At 38.3% G+C, this 20,392-nt stretch overlaps 1 protein-coding gene across 1 annotated transcript; it reads left to right on the top strand.

Annotated features, from left to right (window-relative positions):
- Positions 1–16,602: 16,602 nt before the first annotated feature.
- LOC114278323 (uncharacterized) lies at positions 16,603–18,215 on the top strand. The gene is made up of 2 exons (XM_028220348.1): positions 16,603–17,238; positions 17,322–18,215. Exons 1-2 carry the CDS (start codon positions 16,603–16,605, stop codon positions 18,213–18,215), a joined length of 1,530 nt encoding a protein of 509 aa, XP_028076149.1.
- Positions 18,216–20,392: the final 2,177 nt, after the last annotated feature.

Raw genomic sequence — 20,392 nt, 5'->3', positions numbered from 1 at the left:
ACAGGTATTCAGGCAGATATATCACATAAGCAAGTAGCCTCATGGTAAGCATGCTATTCATGGCAGTCACTCACACGCATGCAAGGATGCTAAAGCATAAAGCTTACTGGGTACTCCAAGCCAAAACAGAAACTCATTAGAAATCATGCATGAAACCTAAGTATACAGAAATGCCTAGTGCAACACATGCAAAAATGCAACTATAGCAGGCTCGGCTATTCTAAACATGGCATATGAAATGCTACAACTAACATGTATTCAATTTGGAATTGAAAGTACAATGCAGTTAGTATGGTGCGCCGAGCCCGGTGCATGCAAAACAGATGAATGAATGCAAACATGCTATCATACTGTATGCTAATTGAAATATGCCCTAATCTAACCATCATAAGCAGGTAAATAAAAGGGAAGAAAGACGTGGGGTTGGAAGACATACATCACACTCACGCACACTTATTACAATTGTGTCCTCGCACAGAGGGTCCGAATAAATAATACAGTCCCAAATGAAAGAATATCACAGTCCAAATATTACAGATTCCTAAATAATTAACAAATTAACTAAGAAAGCTGTAAAAACTGGTGTGCAAGCCAGGGACTGCCTTGCTCCTGATGAATGATGCACGTCTGGGCTGCCTTGCGCGAAAATCCACTGGGATGCCCCAACTAGCCTCTGTTTACACCTTTTCTTGAAATGCGTGCCAAACTCCGAAAGTTGCTGATTCTTCATTTTGCTGCAACAGAGAGCAGGAAAGGGGCATAGCAATGTATTTCACAAATATATGCATGCCTCGATCCTCGTGCCACCAATCACGCATACCGAGGCATGATGGCCGAGGAGTCGAAATGCACAATTCAATATAGGATGAATGCACATGAAGACAGCTACAACCTAACTCTATCATGGATAATCCGGAGTGTCGGTGACTGGGGAATTGAGACACATTCCGTCACTCGGAGTACGGAATGTACCTCGTTTCCCATGCCCGGGCTAACTCCTATCCCGAACACGATGCAATATGCATGACATGCATGAAATGCAACTAAGATACAATCCTAACATACACAATGCTATGGAAATGAGATGCCTCGAAATGCGTGCGCACGGGCACACAAACCGAGGAAATGCATGAATGCGATCTAAGATACAACCTAGTATGCACTATGCTGTGAAAATGAGATGCCTCGAAATGCGTGCACACGGGCACGCAAACCGAGGTGATGACATACGCAATGCAAATGACATGGAAAATGGCATATAGAATGCAACATGGACTTATACTAACATGAGAGAGCCTCAGCCACACTCACATGAGAGGCCGGTGAATGAAAATGGAGTGCCTCGAAATGCGTGCACCCGGGCACGCAAACCGAGGCAATGACATACGTAATGCAATGGCATCGAAATGGCATATAGAATGCAACATGGACTTATACTAACATGAGAGAGCCTCAGCCACACTCACATAAGATGCCGGTAGATGAAAATGGAGTGCCTCGAAGTGCGTGCACACGGGCACGCAAACCGAGGCAATGACATACGTAATGCAATGGCATGGAAATGGCATATAGAATGCAACATGGACTTATACTAACATGAGAGAGCCTCAGCCACACTCACATAAGATGCCGGTAGATGAAAATGGAGTGCCTCGAAATGCGTGCACACGGGCACACAAACCGAGGCAATGACATACGCAATGCAAATGTGGCAAAAATGGTATGCAAGCAAGCTAATGGATTTTCAGCAATGAAATATGGGGTAAAACAGTCCCGAAATGAGGCGAAAACACACCCGATGCATGGAATAATCCCGAAATATGAATTTTGGTACCCGAAATGGCCTATAGCTATACCAAACATGCACAATATGGATATACAATGAAAAGACAGAAGCAAGGAAGTCCCAAAATTAGCATTTTTCTAGTACAAAACATGGCCAAACAGCAAGCAAAGATAGGGCAAAATTAGCATGCGAAAATGGCCCAAAACATGAGATTATGAAGCAACTCACAGCTGCAAATTCCAAATGGGTTAGGACCCTTCAACAACATTGAAGAGGGACCAAAAATAAGCATATTCACAGAACTGTAAAAACCTCAAAAACAAACATAGATAAGGCTAAGTTCTTATGCAAGAAAATGGGCCAAAAGGTGGCCAAAGAGGCAAGTGGTATATGCAATGCCCAAACTGAAAAATTTCTTTCCACAAAATTGAAGAGGGACCAAAAATATGACTATTTACAGAACTGTAAAAACTCCAAAACAGTGTACAAACATGCTAGAAATGCAATGCAAAATAAGGCTCAAAAGGGGGCTATAACATGAGGTATGCAAAATATTCCACAAACGGCAAAAGACCCTTAATGAAACATGAAGAATGGGCCAAAATGAGACTATTTTCAGAACTGTAAAATGGCCAAAAACAAAAGCATGATAGGCTAACAAAACATGCAAGAATGGGGACCAAAAGAGAGATATAACATGAAGTGGCATATGGAGGTCCCAAACCATGAAAGGCCCTAAATGAAACATGAAGAATGGACCAAACTGAGACTATTTTCAGTACTGTAAAATGGCCAAAAACAGAAGCACAATAGGCTGCCAAAGCATGCAAAAATGGGACCAAAAAGGGAGTATAAAGGCAAGTATAGCATGGAAGTCCCAAACAGTGTTGAGCCCTTCTTCAATGTTGAATAGGGGCTCAAAATAAGCCTATTATCAGTTTACAACATGCTCCAAAACAAATCAAACACAAGCTAAAAATATCATGCAAGAAAATGACATTTTAGAGGGATAATGAAGCAAGTGCAAGATGGAGGGCTCAAACAGGGTTGAGCCCTTAATGAGACATGAAAATGAGCTCAAAATAAGGCCACTTTCAGTTATGGCCGGAGCCCAAAGAAAAAAGCATAGATGGCTAAGACATATTGCAAAGAAAAGCTCAAAAAAGGGAGAATGGCAACTCACCCTTGGAGACAAGTCTTTTGTTGCTTCTTGGACCAATTTTGATGACTCTAAGCTGCTGGAATTCTTCCCCTTGCTGCTGAAATGGAGTGGTGGTGGTAGAGCTTGGTGGTGATGAAGGAAACAAGGTGTAGGACTTAAGGATTTTTAGGAAAATGAGGAAGATGGAGGGAGATATGTGTCTTGAGGCTTGAAGACAATTTTTTCTAACCCTCAAATATAATATGGCCTGCTGGTTATAAGGACCAAAAGGGGGTGTAAAGGTGGGGGAAATGGAGGTAAACTTTCCCCTACAAAATATCCCCCGGATACAGATATTTTCCGGGGGATAAAGCTATACAGCTGTAAAGTGAACAGTGTGAGGAATACGGCCGGCCAGGTATTTTGGTTGCAGGTGGCCGGCCGGCCACATCCCCTAGCCGGCCGGCTAGGGGTCAAAAGGGTCAAGCTGGTTTAGTGGCCGGCCACCACATGATGGTGTCCTCCTATGTGTGTACAACACAACCCTGTGGTTAAAAGTCCAAGAAAGTGGCTCAAGGGTGTTCAACATTAGCCCGGAAGGAGGGGTTCAAAAGGGTCAGGTGGAATTACTGGCCGGCCACCAACTTTTAGGGTCCTCCCATGTGTGTACATCACAAATATGTGGTTCAAAGTTCAAGAAAGTGGGCCCAAGGTGTTCAACATTAGCCCGGAATGAGGGGTTCAAAAGGGTCAGGTGGAATTACTGGCCGGCCACCAACTTTTAGGGTCCTCCCATGTGTGTACATCACAAATATGTGGTTCAAAGTTCAAGAAAGTGGGCCCAAGGTGTTCAACATTAGCTCGGAAGTGTGAAAAACGGGCGTCAGAGGGCGTCGGAGGATATATAACTGGTTGCTGCAACAATTACTGGCCTCCCACCCTTCAGTGACCTTCCCAGTGATAAAACAGAGGTACCTGCCAAAAATGAACGAAAACCGTTGCAAAATGAATGTTCGGGGGCCAAAACGCGCAGTTCGAGGTCCCGAAAATGGGCTGTTAAGCACCAAAAGTGGCATTCGGCCACGAAGTGGGTTTCTCAGACCCCAGTGTCCCTCAAAAGGGAATATAAAGGAAGTATGCCAAAAATCAGAACAAATGGAGATGGCTAGGCGGTCCCGAACCGAGGCACACGGCCAACGATCCCGAAAAATCGGAAACCGAACTCCGAAACGGGCAAAAAGGCCTACGACCACAAAATGTAGCCCACGGCCACTGAGAGATGGTCTACGGGACCTCTCCCTCCCCTCAGGAAAATAAAAAAAGAAAACCGAGCCTGGTTCGCAAACCGAGGCAAAGCACAAAAGAGGGTTCGGAAGTCCGGAGGCAGGGCTTACGGCCGCAACTCTGAAACTTCTGAACGAGCACATTATGCAACATCACCAAGCGCTCAACTGGTGACGTCTAAGTCTTAAGGTCGGTCAAAAATGGGGTGTCTACAACAGGCATGCAATACAAAGCTAATAAGGTACAAACACTTCAAAACAATCCTAAAATAGCCTAAGAGGAGTCCTAAAACAAGTTTGAAGTAAGCTAAAAATAGCTAGAGTAAGAGGCCAAAACATAACACAAGCTAAACTATTAAGCACAATTGCACTACAAGCATACAAAGCAAGCCTCAAGTGACCAAACCAGCTCAAAATAGAGCTAAAACCAGTCAAAACAGTAGCAAAAACATGCTAAGATTAAGGTACAAAATGCTAGAAAATCATGCTCACATGTTAAGCTATCTAGGCTTACAAACAAAATACAAGGAGGGGAGGCCAACCCCGCCCATTTTGGACTTCAAAACAAAGTTTTTACCACTGAAAATCTTCTGAAATTCAGTGGTTAAAAGGGCCAAAAAAGTTGAGTTGAAAGCTTTGAAAGATGGTACAACAACTTAATATTCAAGCAACAAGAAGGGTGGACTACCCCTAACTCCAATCAAACCTCAAACCACCATTTTTAGACCATGAAAACAGAGATTTTCAAAGGTCAAAACTAGCCTCAAAATAGTATGAAAATATGGCAAAACAAGTATTTAAAAACACAAGTATTCTACCTCTTGAAGACAAGATGCAATTTAGGCACCCAAATCAAGCCAAACCGAACCAATATTCTCTTCTAAAGCTCAACGAGGACCTCAAGTAGCCTCAACTCAATGGTGATCAAGTTTGATCAAGGGGCTATATGCAAAAGTGTAGAGAATTTAGGCTATAAGGCACAAAATATCAAGAGAGAGAGAATTCTAGAGAGAGAGAGAGAGAGAATTTTTTTATCTTCAAAATTTTTCTAACCCCCACATATGCAAGAGGGGGCTTCTATATAGAAAGAATGCAAAATCCCCTCAAAAAGATCCAGCCACACACGTGTTGGAAGATGCCTCAATCTGTGCAAACAGCTAGCACAAAATATCAAAAAATATCTACTGATGCACTGGTAGCCGGCCAGCCATCAGTGATGGCCGGCAGGGTCTCATGGATGGCCGGCAGGGCACATCAATGGCCGGCAGACCAAGAGCCAAGGCCGGCAGTGCCCAAGGATGGCCGGTAGGCCATGAACAACAACATGCTGAAAGGACCTAAACATGGTCCAAAGATGAGACAGAACTGATGCAGGGTTTGGAAAACTCAAACCTGTGGCGTTCCGCCGTAGACTTCGAGCGCTCGACGAGCAATCAAACTCATTATCGAATGTACCTGTAAGAACATCCAAGTCTTGAGAACGGTCAAAAATGGGGTGTCTACAGCAAGCGATGACGTCCAAGTCGTAAGGGCCGTCAAAAATGGGTTATCTACAGCTATCAATCATAATAAGCCATGTGCAACTAGAACCAAAGAATTAAATTATAAACAAGAAAATGATAATTGTCACTGGAAGTATTCACTATTTTTTTCAACTCCCATGTATTCACACTAAAACAAACTAAGACTTTAGAGATAAAAATTTAAAGAGGAAATTATTTTTTAGGGATAAAATATTTTAATTGCCAAAAGTGTCATTATATATTTAGCGAGAAAGTGAACATTACTATCCTTTTGAAACCAAAATTTTCATCTCAAAAAAGTAACATTTTGGCATAAAAGAATTTCATCTTTAAAAGTGCATTTATTAGGACTGAAAATGTTGAAAATTGACACCGACGAAGTAAAATAATAGAAACACTAGGGAGAATGGAAGGCCTAAATTGACATTTAAAATATTGTAGGGAAAAAAAATTATATGAAATCACTTAATTTAACTAAATATTTGGCCCCTAACAGAGCATAATAATAATAATAATAATAATAATAATAATAATAATAATAATAATAATAATAATAATAATAATAATAATAATAATAAATTCATGCAGATGATCTCAGTTAATTGGAACACAAGACTTGATTTGGTTTTGGTTTCGTTTCAGAGTATAATTTAATCCAAATGTGGCTCAATCATTAGGCCACTAAGCCTACCACCTAAGCGTTACCAAAAAATCTTAAAAAATTCTTGTTGTCAAATGCTTCAATTTTAAAAGCACAATAAGATAAGGTCTTAAAAAATCTTTAGTCACTTCACTGCTGATTTATTCAACTTAGTTATGGTCATTTGGGTGCCCCTCCATGACAAAATTCCTGCATATGCACGTTATCATACCAAGTTCATGCATTTGATTACTGTGGCAGTGATGAAAATTATTATCAAATTTGGCCAATGTCAAGTTGGATGATCATGCTCACTCCGCAGTCTAATAGGTAATAGTTTTATGTAAGACTTGATTAATTAGTAAATAAAGAAGGGGGGGGGGGAAGTATTATGGCCACCTGAAGCAGTTAAAGCTGGTAGTTTGTTGATAACCCTAGAATCAAATCCCATGTGCAAATTCATTTGATAATGGGAACCAAAGGGAGACTGATTTTCATTGAGGAATGTACCAATTGTTGTTTAATGAATAAAATTTAATTAATTTGTATGATTTCAATGATTGCTTTCTCACCAATTATAAGGAGTAAATGTTAGAAATTGGGCGCCCATGTGGCATGACCCTTAGAACCTTTTGAACCTCATCCAAATGGGTTTTGAATTTGAATTCAAACCTATTTGGATAGCCACTCAGGATATATATCTATCATATCATGATATGGATAGATGATATAGATATCAGATATTATCTCATTTAACAAATGGATAAATGAGATAAATAGATTATATATCTGATATATGGGATATGGGTGATTAAGTGGAAAAACAACGTATGTTTGTTTTTTTTTCAAGATACTGACTCTCTCCCAAAATAACGATCAAAGCCATTTGCACTGTGGTTTGTGTGGGTGATATTCAATATTGTAATATCACTTCACTGCTGGGTTGATTGACTAGATTCAGGAAGCACGTGATTTATCCACGAGGTTTTAGATCAAAAAAGGTATGATCTAAACATTTTATTCCGCTGCATGTTTTATACTTTGATTTACATTGGTATCAGAGCCATTGATGGATATTTTCGTGTTTCCTTTAATCATGTGTATATTTTTACATGTGTATGTTTACATTATATACATGAATGTTTGTAAAGGAGGAAAAAATCTACTTTGATTAGATTAAGAGCATAAATATTTTTTATGTTCATTAATGTCTTTTTTTCATACCATAAACAGTTTTATTTTGAAAAAAGGAGTCCGGCAGTACAAAAATCGGACCAGAAAACACCCGGGAAGGCGGCGCGTGTGATTCACGCGCTGTATGACGCCTCCCAGCAGCGCCACGTGCCACCACGCGCAGCCACGCGCTCCCACGCGCCGGATGCCCTGCTGACGCGCCTGCACGCACCATCACGCGCGCGTCAGCGGCGCTGTCCACGCGCACGCCGTCCGCGCCTCGCACGCGCGCTGCGTGCTGGAGCCGAGCACCGAGCCGCGGGCTGAGCCGCGCTCCGAGCCGCGCCGAGCCGCTCCTTGAGCCGACTCGCGCCGAGTTGCGCTGAGCGGCGGCGAGCCGAGCCGAGCCGTTTTTCACGCCTGGCTTGGCTCTAAGGCTCTGTTTGTTTGTTTTTAATTCTAAATTGCGTTAATTGGCCATAATTTATTCGTTATAGCTTTGTTTTAAGCATAGTTGGTACCGTTATACTCAGAATTAAATTTTATATCTTCTGTAAAATTTTGAAAATGAAAATAAAAAATATTTTTTCTGTGTTAATAATTCATTTTTTATGCTTTAAAATGATTCTGGTATTGCATAAATAATTTTCTGGGGTTGAAATTTTTATTGTGGACTTCTGAAATGTTTTACTATCTACTGGTAATATTGTCTCAGTTTATCAGTTTCTGGATTTTTTATTTCTAATTTTATGTGTGTTTATTAGTTATTTAAAATTCCAGAGTATTTCAGAAAAATTCCAGAAAATTCCAAAATGATGTACACTTTAATTATGGCATAATCTGAATATTGAATACAGCATATTTTTTTTTGGGTTTGTAATATGTTGTAATTAGAAGAGCATGATTATTTATTTATTTATTAGAATTCCATTATTAAATAAATATAGCATGAGTTATTTGTAGATTTACATTAAAATGCTATTGTATGGAATTTATCATTCTTTGTATATGCCATAGTCAATGGGAGGTTATTCGGTTGAGAGAAATCTTTGTAGATTAACTCCCGAAAACCAATATTTTGCGCATAAATTAAACTAAATTTTGGATAATTGTCACTTGTGGCGCAAGAGATGATTACGAGCATAGCGGATTTTCGATCTTGCGACTTGTGTAATATTGTCACTATTTAATTTAGATTTTTGCGGCAAAATTATATTATGCTAATCAAATTAATCCCAATGCGAATTTCTCTCTAAATTGATTTAGCTTATGGAAGTTAATTTGGTTGACCTAGACTTAGTAGAGATGTTCAAAAGTGAACAAACTAATCCCATTCTTTAGATGAGCAAAAGTCTTGGAGACTTTAGGTCAAACCTTAATTGAGCCAAAGTAAGGAAACATGACTCAAAGTCGCCGTGGTTTTGTTGCCTTGTACGGCACAATAAAAACTAATGTGTGCGCTATAGTTAGCGGCACGCTACATAGTTTTGGTTGGCGAGTTTTGGAGTTATGAAATTAGTAAGCCCTCAATAGATCTGTATATGATCTTGACTAATGAATTGCGCGGATTGACTTTGTAATTTGACTTGTAAATAATGTTACATCATTGGATGAAGTAACATTCAAGAGTCACGTCATCCAAGAAATGCGAGCTTAAATAAATTAGTCATTAAGTGTAAGACGAGTAGCCAGTTTAAGCAGTGTTTTACTCTCTACCCAATTATTGGGAGTGGATAAAAAAAAAAAAAAAAATTTATGCACTATAATAGTGTGCGTTGAAGTATCACTTGAAGATTAAAAGATTAGCGCTTAGTAGCAGCAAAATCTATTAACACTAAGTGAAAAGATTAGCGCCAAGTGGCTGCAAAATCTATTAGCATTGCTAACTTGTCTAAGTCTGGACACTTTGTTTCCACACTTAAGTGTGAGACATGGATGAGGTGCTTCTTTGTGTGATTCCTTTACTAGGCTAGCGTTTTGAATAACATTTACCACTAAGCGCAAACGTTGCAGCATAGTAATGAAAAGGTCAAGGCTGACAAGGTTGTTATGACTTTAAGAATTTGGCGCATGGCTCGTGAGAGCAAGAGCATTGTGTTGAATTAGACTATTTAGCCTAATTCGCGTTTAAGTTACTTCAAGAGCTGTCATAGTTGATAGCTTATTCTCTCCTTCTTGTGGATAGTAGAATTAATTGCAAGTAACTATGAAGCGAGAAATAGATATGGCAAGAGGAGTATCGTCATCTTTCAACTAGATGTATTAAAGTGTATGGAGAATAGAATTGACTTGAAAGTGCAGGGGATTAGCACTTACTAGTTAAATTTGCGACTTAGGCGCAGTTGATATCTCCATGACATCTTTTTATGATCTAATGAAAATGAATTAGTCCTGAGTCATTACCTAGTTGGGCCTAAACCTTTTAAACTTATCCTTGAGAACTCACACATTAAGATGATTGGAATTAGTTTATGGCATTGGTCATGAACCAGTGGCTTATTATACTTAATCACATTAATGAGATGATGGCACGATGGTTTGAGTAGGCCTTCTCGGGCCCACTCGCTTATGACATCCTGCTCTCATGTGAATGTGTAACTTTGTTCGCAATGGGTGCGCACAAGTGAGTAGGAAAGCCGTAGAAGGTCATTTGTTTTGGCGCATTTAGTCCACTATGATATTTGTGACTAGATATGTGTAAGGGTATGATAGCTAAGTCTCAATCTCGACATATTTATAGATCACGATACGCATTTGAGTCAAGACTATTTGATCTCCCATAAGTCAATGGTTTTGAGATGATTTTTGACATTGCACATATGAGGTTGAGATCAATTAGATAAGAGCTTTTGTGCTTTTAGTTTTGACCAAGGTGGCGAGTATCTATTTGAGTTATTTTTAGAAAACTCTGTGAAGAGAGATGGATGCTTAGAAAATTGATTATTCCTAGTACTCAACAACACAATGGTGTAGTAGAGAATAAGGAATTAAATATTGTTAATGTTAGGTGGATAATGGCGCAAAATGTTTCCCAATTGGAAATTGCACTAGTTTGTTGCCTATATCCCTAACTAAGAGCCCTCCATATCAGATTTTACACTCCAATTTTGAGTAATAGGTTAGTGGAGAGCCATCTATGGGCGATCTGTAACCGTTAAGCAGCTTATCTTTATGTTACTTCTCATAAGATTGTGAAGTTAAGACCTAGGGTTCTATAGCGCATTATTGTATGCTGTCTTGTAAACACAAAGGGTCGTATAGCGCATTATTGTATGCGGTCATGCAAATCCTCTGGGTCATGTGCATATAGGTAAGCAGCTTTGTGGTAGTGTAACTAAGTCACATAAAGTTTTATTAGTAAAGGTGACGTGAATAGAGTTTTCGGAACTCTATAAGATGGAGAATTCCAAGCATAGCGCTCTATGTAGCCTAGTTGAGAATGGAAAGAAATTTCCAATATCCTAGGGACAGTGGGAGCGATGTGCCTACTAATGGATTACTCCATTAGAGAAGAATACTCTACATTCTTAGTTGCGTGGTAGCAAATGTGAAAATTGACATAAGTTCGGAACATTGATTTGTGGACATTGTGACCCGATTTCTCATTAGAGAATTGGATAAGTAGATCCGTAGGGATTTACCTTCTGCTTTTATGGTGAAAAGTTAGGAGCGCAAAAAGGTTGCTAGTTCCAATAAATTTTTTACAGCCTAAAGCAGTTATCCAAACAGTGGTTCTTAGATTTCGTCAAGCCATGATAGGGCAACGATGATCGATGAAGACCACTGAGGCATGATCAATGGTCCAAAAGAAGTTTTTCCTTACTTAGTCATTATGAGCCAGGAATTTATAAGGTTGTCGCCACCTAGGGTGGGCAGTCCTCTATTTTAGATATGATGGACATGGGTGATGTAATTTATATGCTCGGATGTACGATCCTTAGGGATTGTTTTAGGAAAATTCTCGGTTTGTCTTCGATGACTTACATAGAGAATATCCTAGAATGATTCTAGATGCAAAATTGCAAATCCATTGACTTACCTATCGGTAAAAGCCAGAGCCTTAGCTATTGAGTGAATCCTCGGATTGTCTTTGGGAGGACCTATATTCCTTGATTTTCTTTGTTGTGGGAGCCTAAAGTACGCTATGTGGGCGTATTCGGCATGATAAGTGTTATCTTTGGTAAATGGTCAACTGAGTTGTTTAGACATTGACCTTGCTCATTAGACTGTGGATAAAATGCTTTATTAGAAGCATATTAATTTGCTCCTTGTAAAATTCAATGCGCTAGTTGGGCGCATCTGCGCTAGTTGGGCGCATTAAGAATGAACGCAAATTAGTCACCAAAAATATCTTTAGAGAGGTTATTGCGCAAGAGGTAGTGATCTTAAATCATTTCATGTGAGGTGCACATGGTGGATTCCGTTGTATATACTTATCGCAAGAGGTGCTGATAAGGCTTATGTTTGGAATCTATAATTGCGCAAGCTGTGGTCATTTTTTTTTAAATCGATCACTTATTTTGAGATGATGGGATGTTGACACTATTATGGTTTGTGTCATAATGATTAGCAAATGATGATGTCAGCAGGCAAGATTGGCTCACTCACACGAGCAATCGCCCTTGGCGCTTGGGAGCGAGCAAGGATGAGACTGGTGGTTTATTTTTATTTGGAGCCAAGAGAGGCTTAAATCATCCACTATGTATGTCGCCTTGGTTATAACCAAGATGAGGTCGTGTTAAGGACCAAACATGGATGTTAGTACCCACTTTCCATGTTGTGCCTGTTTTGATTAGCCAGATTCGAGATCTCATTTGGCGCCTAGAAGGCGAGCAAATAGAGAATTCGGGTTAGGCGCTAGAAAGCGACTAGACTAATATCTGTACGGTGTATCGAGTATGACGTCACTCTTTATGGAAGAGTTACTCCACCGTAGCATGTATTCATACTATATGTGCTTGGCGACCGAGTAATGAGGTGAGAGAATGGATCCCTGCTTCCTCACCGTGTGAGTCTTACGTGTCATTATTGATATGACTTTCATTTATGTACCCTTTTGTGACTTTTGACTATGTCATAAGGTAAGGGGTTGATATTCTGCTACTTTGGTATGTTGCCTGCGGTCATGCATGATTCGGCATTAAGGGACATCACTGGGAAAGCGGTCAATCCTAAACTAAATTGCATGAGTGCAAAGGGAAGATCATCTAGTATTACACCACTGTTGTATATTCACTGCCAGCAACTCACATCGCTCTGTATGAGAGGCGAATTGAGTGTGAATATATTGCAAGAATTGAGAGGGTCAAACATGCTCTTTTTTTGAGGGATTAGAGATGTTTTTTGGACCGGTGTAATTAGATGGGTATGGGGTATATGAGACACTATTTCTTTTCTTTTTGGGTTGATGTCTCTATGCTGGCTCATTTTGAGTTTCTAGTATAGAGCTCCCACATGCAGGTGTTCTCAGCAGTCGCACGGTGCAGTGGCTAGTATGAGATTGTTTATTTTTGGGGAGATTGAGATTGAGACGTGGCAGTGTCATGCCAACTCATGTCCGAGTGGGAGATGTTAGAAATTGGGCGCCCATGTGGCATGACCCTTAGAACCTTTTGAACCTCATCCAAATGGGTTTTGAATTTGAATTCAAACCTATTTGGATAGCCACTCAGGATATATATCTATCGTATCATGATATGGATAGATGATATAGATATCAGATATTATCTCATTTAACAAATGGATAAATGAGATAAATAGATTATATATCTAATATATGGGATATGGGTGATTAAGTGGAAAAACAACGTATGTTTGTTTTTTTTTCAAGATACTGACTCTCTCCCAAAATAACGATCAAAGCCATTTGCACTGTGGTTTGTGTGGGTGATATTCAATATTGTAATATCACTTCACTGCTGGGTTGATTGACTAGATTCAGGAAGCACGTGATTTATCCACGAGGTTTTAGATCAAAAAAGGTATGATCTAAACATTTTATTCCGCTGCATGTTTTATACTTTGATTTACAGTAAATGTTTCAATTTCATTGTCGACGTCCTTTGTTGTGCAAATCACATGCACGGTGAAGTCTCATAATTTTGTGATACTTTTTATTGTCACCAAACTCAACCATGTAAGGCCCAACTCCCATATCACGTTGTTGTGAGTGAATTGTAGGAGCTAAAGTGTGGGTGTCTAGCATCTCTCATTCAAAAACTATGAAGACCATATGTGATAGTTTTTCTTTTTTTCTTCTTTTACAACCTATATGACAGTTAACTGATCGTTTCATTCTTTCATGATCTATTGTGGCAAGTGTCGCAGACAGATAAAAAAAAAAAGCCGCCTTTTATGTTTGAGAGATGCAAGGTCTAAATTCAAGAGTCAAGATGCACGTTGCCCATGTTTCAAGGTTTCCCTGTTTCACGCAACTTTTGTATTTGACTTTCATAGAAACTAGCTATATATTTTAACCACCACATGACATTCAAAGACTAACTATTTGTGTAATGAATATAACACTGCTCGGTGATAAACCCTTCTTTCTTAGGTTCTTTGTTGTGTATGCCTTAATCAAATAAGAACAGCTAACCTATTGGATAACATCAAAGCCCCTTAGAAACTTAGCTACAACATACAACGAGTTAGGCCAATTATTTACCCAAAGAATGGGCAGATGAAGGAAGATTAGAGTATTCTACCAAGTGATCAATTTCTTCTTGTGGTCTATCTTGAATCAGTGAAGTTATTTACTTTATGGATTGTACTCAACTTGTAAACTAGCAAGTTTTACAAGCTTCCATTGATAGGATATAAAACTGACTTCACCACTTGGCTTTGATATTTGGATGCCTAATCACCAAAATTAATCTCTATTGCTTGTTAGCAACATATGGGTATTAGTTACTTTCATAAGATGTAGATATCAAGACATACTCCTTGTTTTATTTTATTTTATTTTTTTATGACGGAGAACCCCAATCGGCCCACATTACAATAAATCAAGCTTTTAAAGACAAAATTTTAGGAACAAAAATAATTTGTCTATAAAAATTATATTTTTAAGGACAAAATAAAGGAATTTTAAAAAAAATATAGTTAATCATTTTATTAAACTTTTAAAACAAAGCTATTTGGTTGCAAAAGAGTTAATGACTTTTTGCATACCACTTTAGTTGGTTGCCAATAAACCTAACTCATACATTTTTTTATTATATTTTCACTCTTTGCACAATCATAATTGGGATTTCATTTCCTCTCTCTCTCTCTCTCCCCTAATTTCATTGTTGATTTCATCCCTGCTCTAAGAGACTCTGATCGGTGGTTTGTGGATTTCGTCCCTTACAGTTTCAATCCCTAATTTGATCTCTCGACAGCTATTTCAGCGATTTCAATCACAGGTTTGATCGATTAATCGATTATTCATTTGAGCGAAAATTTATACGAAATCGATGATGTTTTTATGTCTTTGATTCAATCGTTTTTAGTTCATTTCCTGTAAATTTACAGTTGAGAAATTTAGATGAACAATCGTCGTTTTTTGATGGTTTTTCCGCTTCTCACAGTTCAGATTCCTTTTTGTTTGTTTCGGCATGACATTGATTTGAGAGATTGTGTTTCTTCAGTTTGTTTGCTCGGAACTCGTATTGTTTGGTTTCAATTTATACTTGAATTTGGTTTTCTGAACATTAGGATCTATTATTGTAACGTTGATATGTGGATTTTTTTTTCTAATTATCTTAAAGAACGAATTGTTTTAGTTCTAAGTGGCATGGTTCTATTTTTAGATCAACTTTTACTCAAATTTATCTGGCAATCAACTTTGACATAGTTCAGATATTAGGAAAATGTGAAGATTGGGTTCCATCTTTTGATCTTGAGCTGATCACTTACACAATTTTATTTATATAAAAAATGAAATATTGTTAGGTTTCTATAGTTTGTTTCTCTTAACTTCTGTACTACTCTACATGTCAAACAAAACATGAACTGTTCCACTCCATTATAATTTGAATGGATTATGTAAAGTTGTTTTGGGAATTGATTGTTTTAATTAGCTTTTTAGCGATTTACGAAAAGGCCTACAGAAAAGTGAAGAGAATAGTTGATTTTTTTGTAGTGACTTTTTGGCTATTTAGTATGTTGTAAAATTAAAGTATGAAACCTACTACATAGCAGGGGAACTCAAAGAAAATAACAAACAAAAATTTAACATTAATAGGACAAAAAATTGATGTCATTAAAACTCAAACATACAATAAAATAGAAAGAAGAAACAGTTTTGAACTCACTAATATGAATTTTAAGCAGGTATGCTATTAAGCATTAAATAAGAAACACGATGAGACTGACAACCATCTTAACACAAGCAGCCACACAAAGAGCTTGCTTGGGAGTTGGCTTTTTTAGTGGTTTTTTAATAATTTTTTTTAGTGGTATTGTTCTATTATTCATCAATATGAGCACCATAATACTAGCCTACATGATGACTTTTTACTACTTATTTTTAGAAATTAGAAATGCTATTGGCTTTTTTCTGTTTTGAGGCAAATCATTGTTTGGTGAAGGCAATGCATCTTCTTTTATGGATTATTTTTTGGTTATGGTTAGAGCTAAAGATTATCGGATAGCCTGCTGCTTAATTAATTTCTATTTTGCTCATTAAAATGATTTGGTGCTTGAATTGAAGAGTATCCCACCTATTTAAGGCATTTGGTTCCTTGATTCCAAGGCAATGCATGCATGCTGTTTTGGTTTGGAGTCAGCTAAGTCATGCAGTCTTTAGTTTAATTTGTATTGGTTGTATTAATGGATTTAATTTGTATTGGTTATATTTAAGCTAGAGTTAGATTTAATTTGTATTGGCTTGCATTAAATAATATTTTACTTCATTTGGGTTATGTTTAAATGTTAATGACTTGTTTATTTTAATTATTTATTATTGATTGACATCCAGTTGTAGCATCATATTTCCTATTTTTAGTATATCATATTTTTTAAGCTTTTACCTTCTTCTTTTTTTTTTTTTTTTTTTCCTTTAGTTCTTTTGCACCATGGATAGGAGTTGGATGCAACTTCATAGTAGAAGGTCACCTCAGTACATTGATGGGGTGAGGGAATTTATCTTGTTTGCTCATGATCATATGAAACCAGGGGCAGATAAGATTTGGTGTCCATGTTATATATGCAACAACCATATTCAAAAAGCCATAGAGGAAGTTGAAATTCATTTGTACGCATATGGGGTGGTCACGAGTTACACTAGGTGGGTGTATCATGGGGAAGCTTTTGAGTTGAATGACAATAATGACTCACAAAATGAAAATGACGATTATCTTGACAATGTGACAGAGAAGTCAAATAGCCCCAATACTGAGGTGCGAGAAGTTATTCATGACATACGAAGTGGAACAACCACATTTGGCTATGCGGGAGAAGCATCTAGTAGTTGTAATCCTGACTTACCTAGTAGTTGTGGTGGAGTAACAAATAAATTTGCAAGATTAATGAGGGATGCGGAGCAAGATTTGTATCCGGATTGCCAACGATTCTCCAAACTATCATTCATGGTTAAGTTGCTACATCTAAAGATATTTAATAGATGGAGCAACAAATCGCTCACAATGTTGCTGGAATTGTTGAAGGAGGAACTTCCCATTGGTGAAACAGTTCCATGCTCTTACAATGAGGCTAAATAATAAATTTGAGATTTGGGCGCCTCGACTATCAAAAAATACATGTATGTAAGAACGATTGCATACTTTTTTGGAAGGAGTATGAAAATGAAGATGAGTGTCCTTGCAAAGCGCCAAGATACAAAGTTCGTAAAGGTAAAGGTAAAAAGATCCCTCACAAGGTTCTGCGATACTTTCCTTTAAAACCAAGGCTACAAAGGCTATTCATATCAAGGAAGACGGCTATTGATATGAAGTGGCACAAGGATAAACGTGTAGAGAAGGAAAATGTATTGCGTCATCCGGCTGACTCTGAAGCGTGGAAAGACTTTGACAAAAAGCATGAGTCATTCGCCAAAGATCCTCGTAACGTTAGGCTCGAACTAGCTAGCAATGGTTTTAACCAATTTGGAAACATGAGTAACTCATATAGCATATGGCCGGTTTTTCTTGTCCCATACAATTTACCACCATGGAAATGTATGAAGGATCCATTTTTTATGATGCCTTTGCTTATTCCTGGGCGTATGGCTCCCGGGTTTGACATTGATGTGTTTTTACGGCCATTGATAGATGAGTTAAAGGAGTTATGGGAGGTAGGGGTAAAAACATACAATGCATCAAATGGCCAAAATTTTCAATTACGTGCCACATTGTTATGGACCATCAATGATTTCCCTGCATATGGTAACCTATCCGGTTGGAGCACCAAAGGAAAATTGGCTTGTCCTTCATGTAATGAGGATGCATCTCACCAATACTTGCATCATTGGAAGAAAATTTGTTACACGGGACATCGTCATTTTTTGCCGCATAATCATGTTTTACGACAAAGCAAGGCATTTAATGGTGAGCCAGAGCGTAGATCGGAACCCAAGTTGTTGTCTGGGGAGGAGGTTTTAGGACAATTGGAGCATCTTGACTCGACAGTATTTGGGAAGACAGATGAACGTGGGAAGAAGCAAAAACGTTCTCCTCAATATTTAAATTAGACAAGGACAAGCATTGTCTTTGAGTTACCTTATTGGAAAACCCTCAAGGTTCGCCACAACCTCGATGTTATGCATATTAAAAGGAATGTATGCGATAGTGCGATGGGAACATTGATGAACGTTGATGGAAAAACCAAGGACTCATACAAGGCTCATCTTGATCTAGTGGCTATGGGTATAAGGCCAAGGCAAGTAAATGGATAGACTTTCCTACCCACTCCTTGCTTCATGCTCTCTCCAACTAAAAAAAAAAAAGGAGTTTTTGTGAATTCTTGAGTACAGTTTAGTTGCTAGATGGCTATGCATAAACATATCACATTGTGTGAGCACTAGTGATTGTCGAATTACAGGGTTAAAAAGCCATGATTGCCATGTTATCTTGCAAAGATTGCTTCATGTTGCCCTACGTAAATGTTTGAAAAAGGATGTGAGCAAGGCTTTAATTGAGCTTTGCTTGTTCTTTAAGGAATTATCGGCAAAAACATTGAGAGTTGATGTCTTAGAACAACTTGAGAAAGATATTGTTTTAATTTTGTGCAAGCTTGAGAAGATATTTCCACCATCGTTTTTCGATATTATGATCCATTTATGCGTACACTTATTGTAGACGGCCCGAACTTCCTCCGCGCGCCTCCCATTTCGGAGAGGGCGCGAATTAGGTCCTGCTACTACAGTTCGGACTCCTGTCACGGTTCTGAATCTAATCTCACAAAGTGCAATGTGAGATTGATAAACACCAAAGAAGTCTAATCTAGCAAATCGTTTTGGAAAATAGATTTTGAATCAAATAATGCCAAAACTAGACTACTTTTCCAGATTACAGAGTCGCCACCTAAATATTTTATTTTGGGAAATTTAGGAAACCCTGACTTGTGCCAAAGACCACGTGTCCGTCATCACCAAAGTTGCCTCTGCTCGGGAACTTGGGTACGAGGGGGGAAGGTCATGAAATGGGCACCCCCACTCGCCCGATCAAATGATCAGCCTCTACTAAGCATGATATGTTTGTGTTTATAAACACATGTGTTCTTATCCGGTTTTTAGCTAACTTTACTATGTGATGCGCGCAGCATACAAGTATAGACTATATCACAAGAATTGGAACAAAACAACTCGGGTTCGTTTTTTAAAATGGTTTGAAAGTGCCACTCGCAAGTGGGCTAAAGCGCGGATTTGCCACCCTCAAGTGGGCTTAAAACATGATGATTTGCCACTCCGCAAAGTGGGCTTAAAACTCACATTTGATGAATTGTCCCAATTCAAGTAATAAAGCCTTCATCCATAGGCATTCATGCAGTTAATCAAGTAAGCAAATAGCCTCGTGGCAAGCATGCTAACATGGCAACACTCACACTCATGTAATATGCTAAAGCGTAAACACTTACAGTGTACTCCGAGCCAAAACAGAAAACTAGTTAGAAATCAATGCATGATCCTAGCTGTGTTAACAATGCCTAATACAACACATGCAAAAATGCAACTGAGTAGGCTCGGCTATCTAATCATGACATATGATTTGATTTGATAACATGCTTTGAACACGTATTCAAATAGGTATTGAAATACGATGTAGTTTGAATGATGCACCGAGCTCGGTGCATGCAAAACAAATGAATGATGTACGCATGCAAGCATAAGGTATGCTAATTGAAAATGATCCCTAATCTAACCATCGAAAGCGGATAAATAAAAGGGAGAAATAAATGGGGTTGGAAGACATTCACACACACACGCACACTTATTACAACATTTGCCCTCTCGACGGAGGGTCCGAATGAAAGAGGGCTAACTAGCTACGCTAATTAAGCTAACTATTACAAACCAACTAATTAACTAACTATTCTAGCTAATTAATTACAACACAATTGAATAACTAGCTAATCTAAGCTAATTAGTTACAAACCGAATTAATTGATTAAACACTTAACTAATTAATTACAAAAATAACTAAGCTAACTGGCTAATTAGCTAAGCAATTTAAATGAACGGCCTCGGGAAGTGTGACAACCCTCACCACTGATTAGTGCTACTCTATGATTAAGCATGTTAACTGACTGACTGATTGAAATTCTGAACTGATTGATTGAGTGTATTAGTTTAAATGCATGTCTATCTGTTTGACTGCTAAATTATCTGTTCATGTTTTATGTTTTAAACTGCAAATTGAAGGCCTTATC

Source organism: Camellia sinensis, unplaced genomic scaffold (assembly GCF_055761805.1).
Source record: "Camellia sinensis isolate YWXY unplaced genomic scaffold, ASM5576180v1 Unanchor6, whole genome shotgun sequence".
NCBI classification, from domain to species: domain Eukaryota; kingdom Viridiplantae; phylum Streptophyta; class Magnoliopsida; order Ericales; family Theaceae; genus Camellia; species Camellia sinensis.
This window is presented reverse-complemented; position numbering and strand designations above follow the sequence as displayed.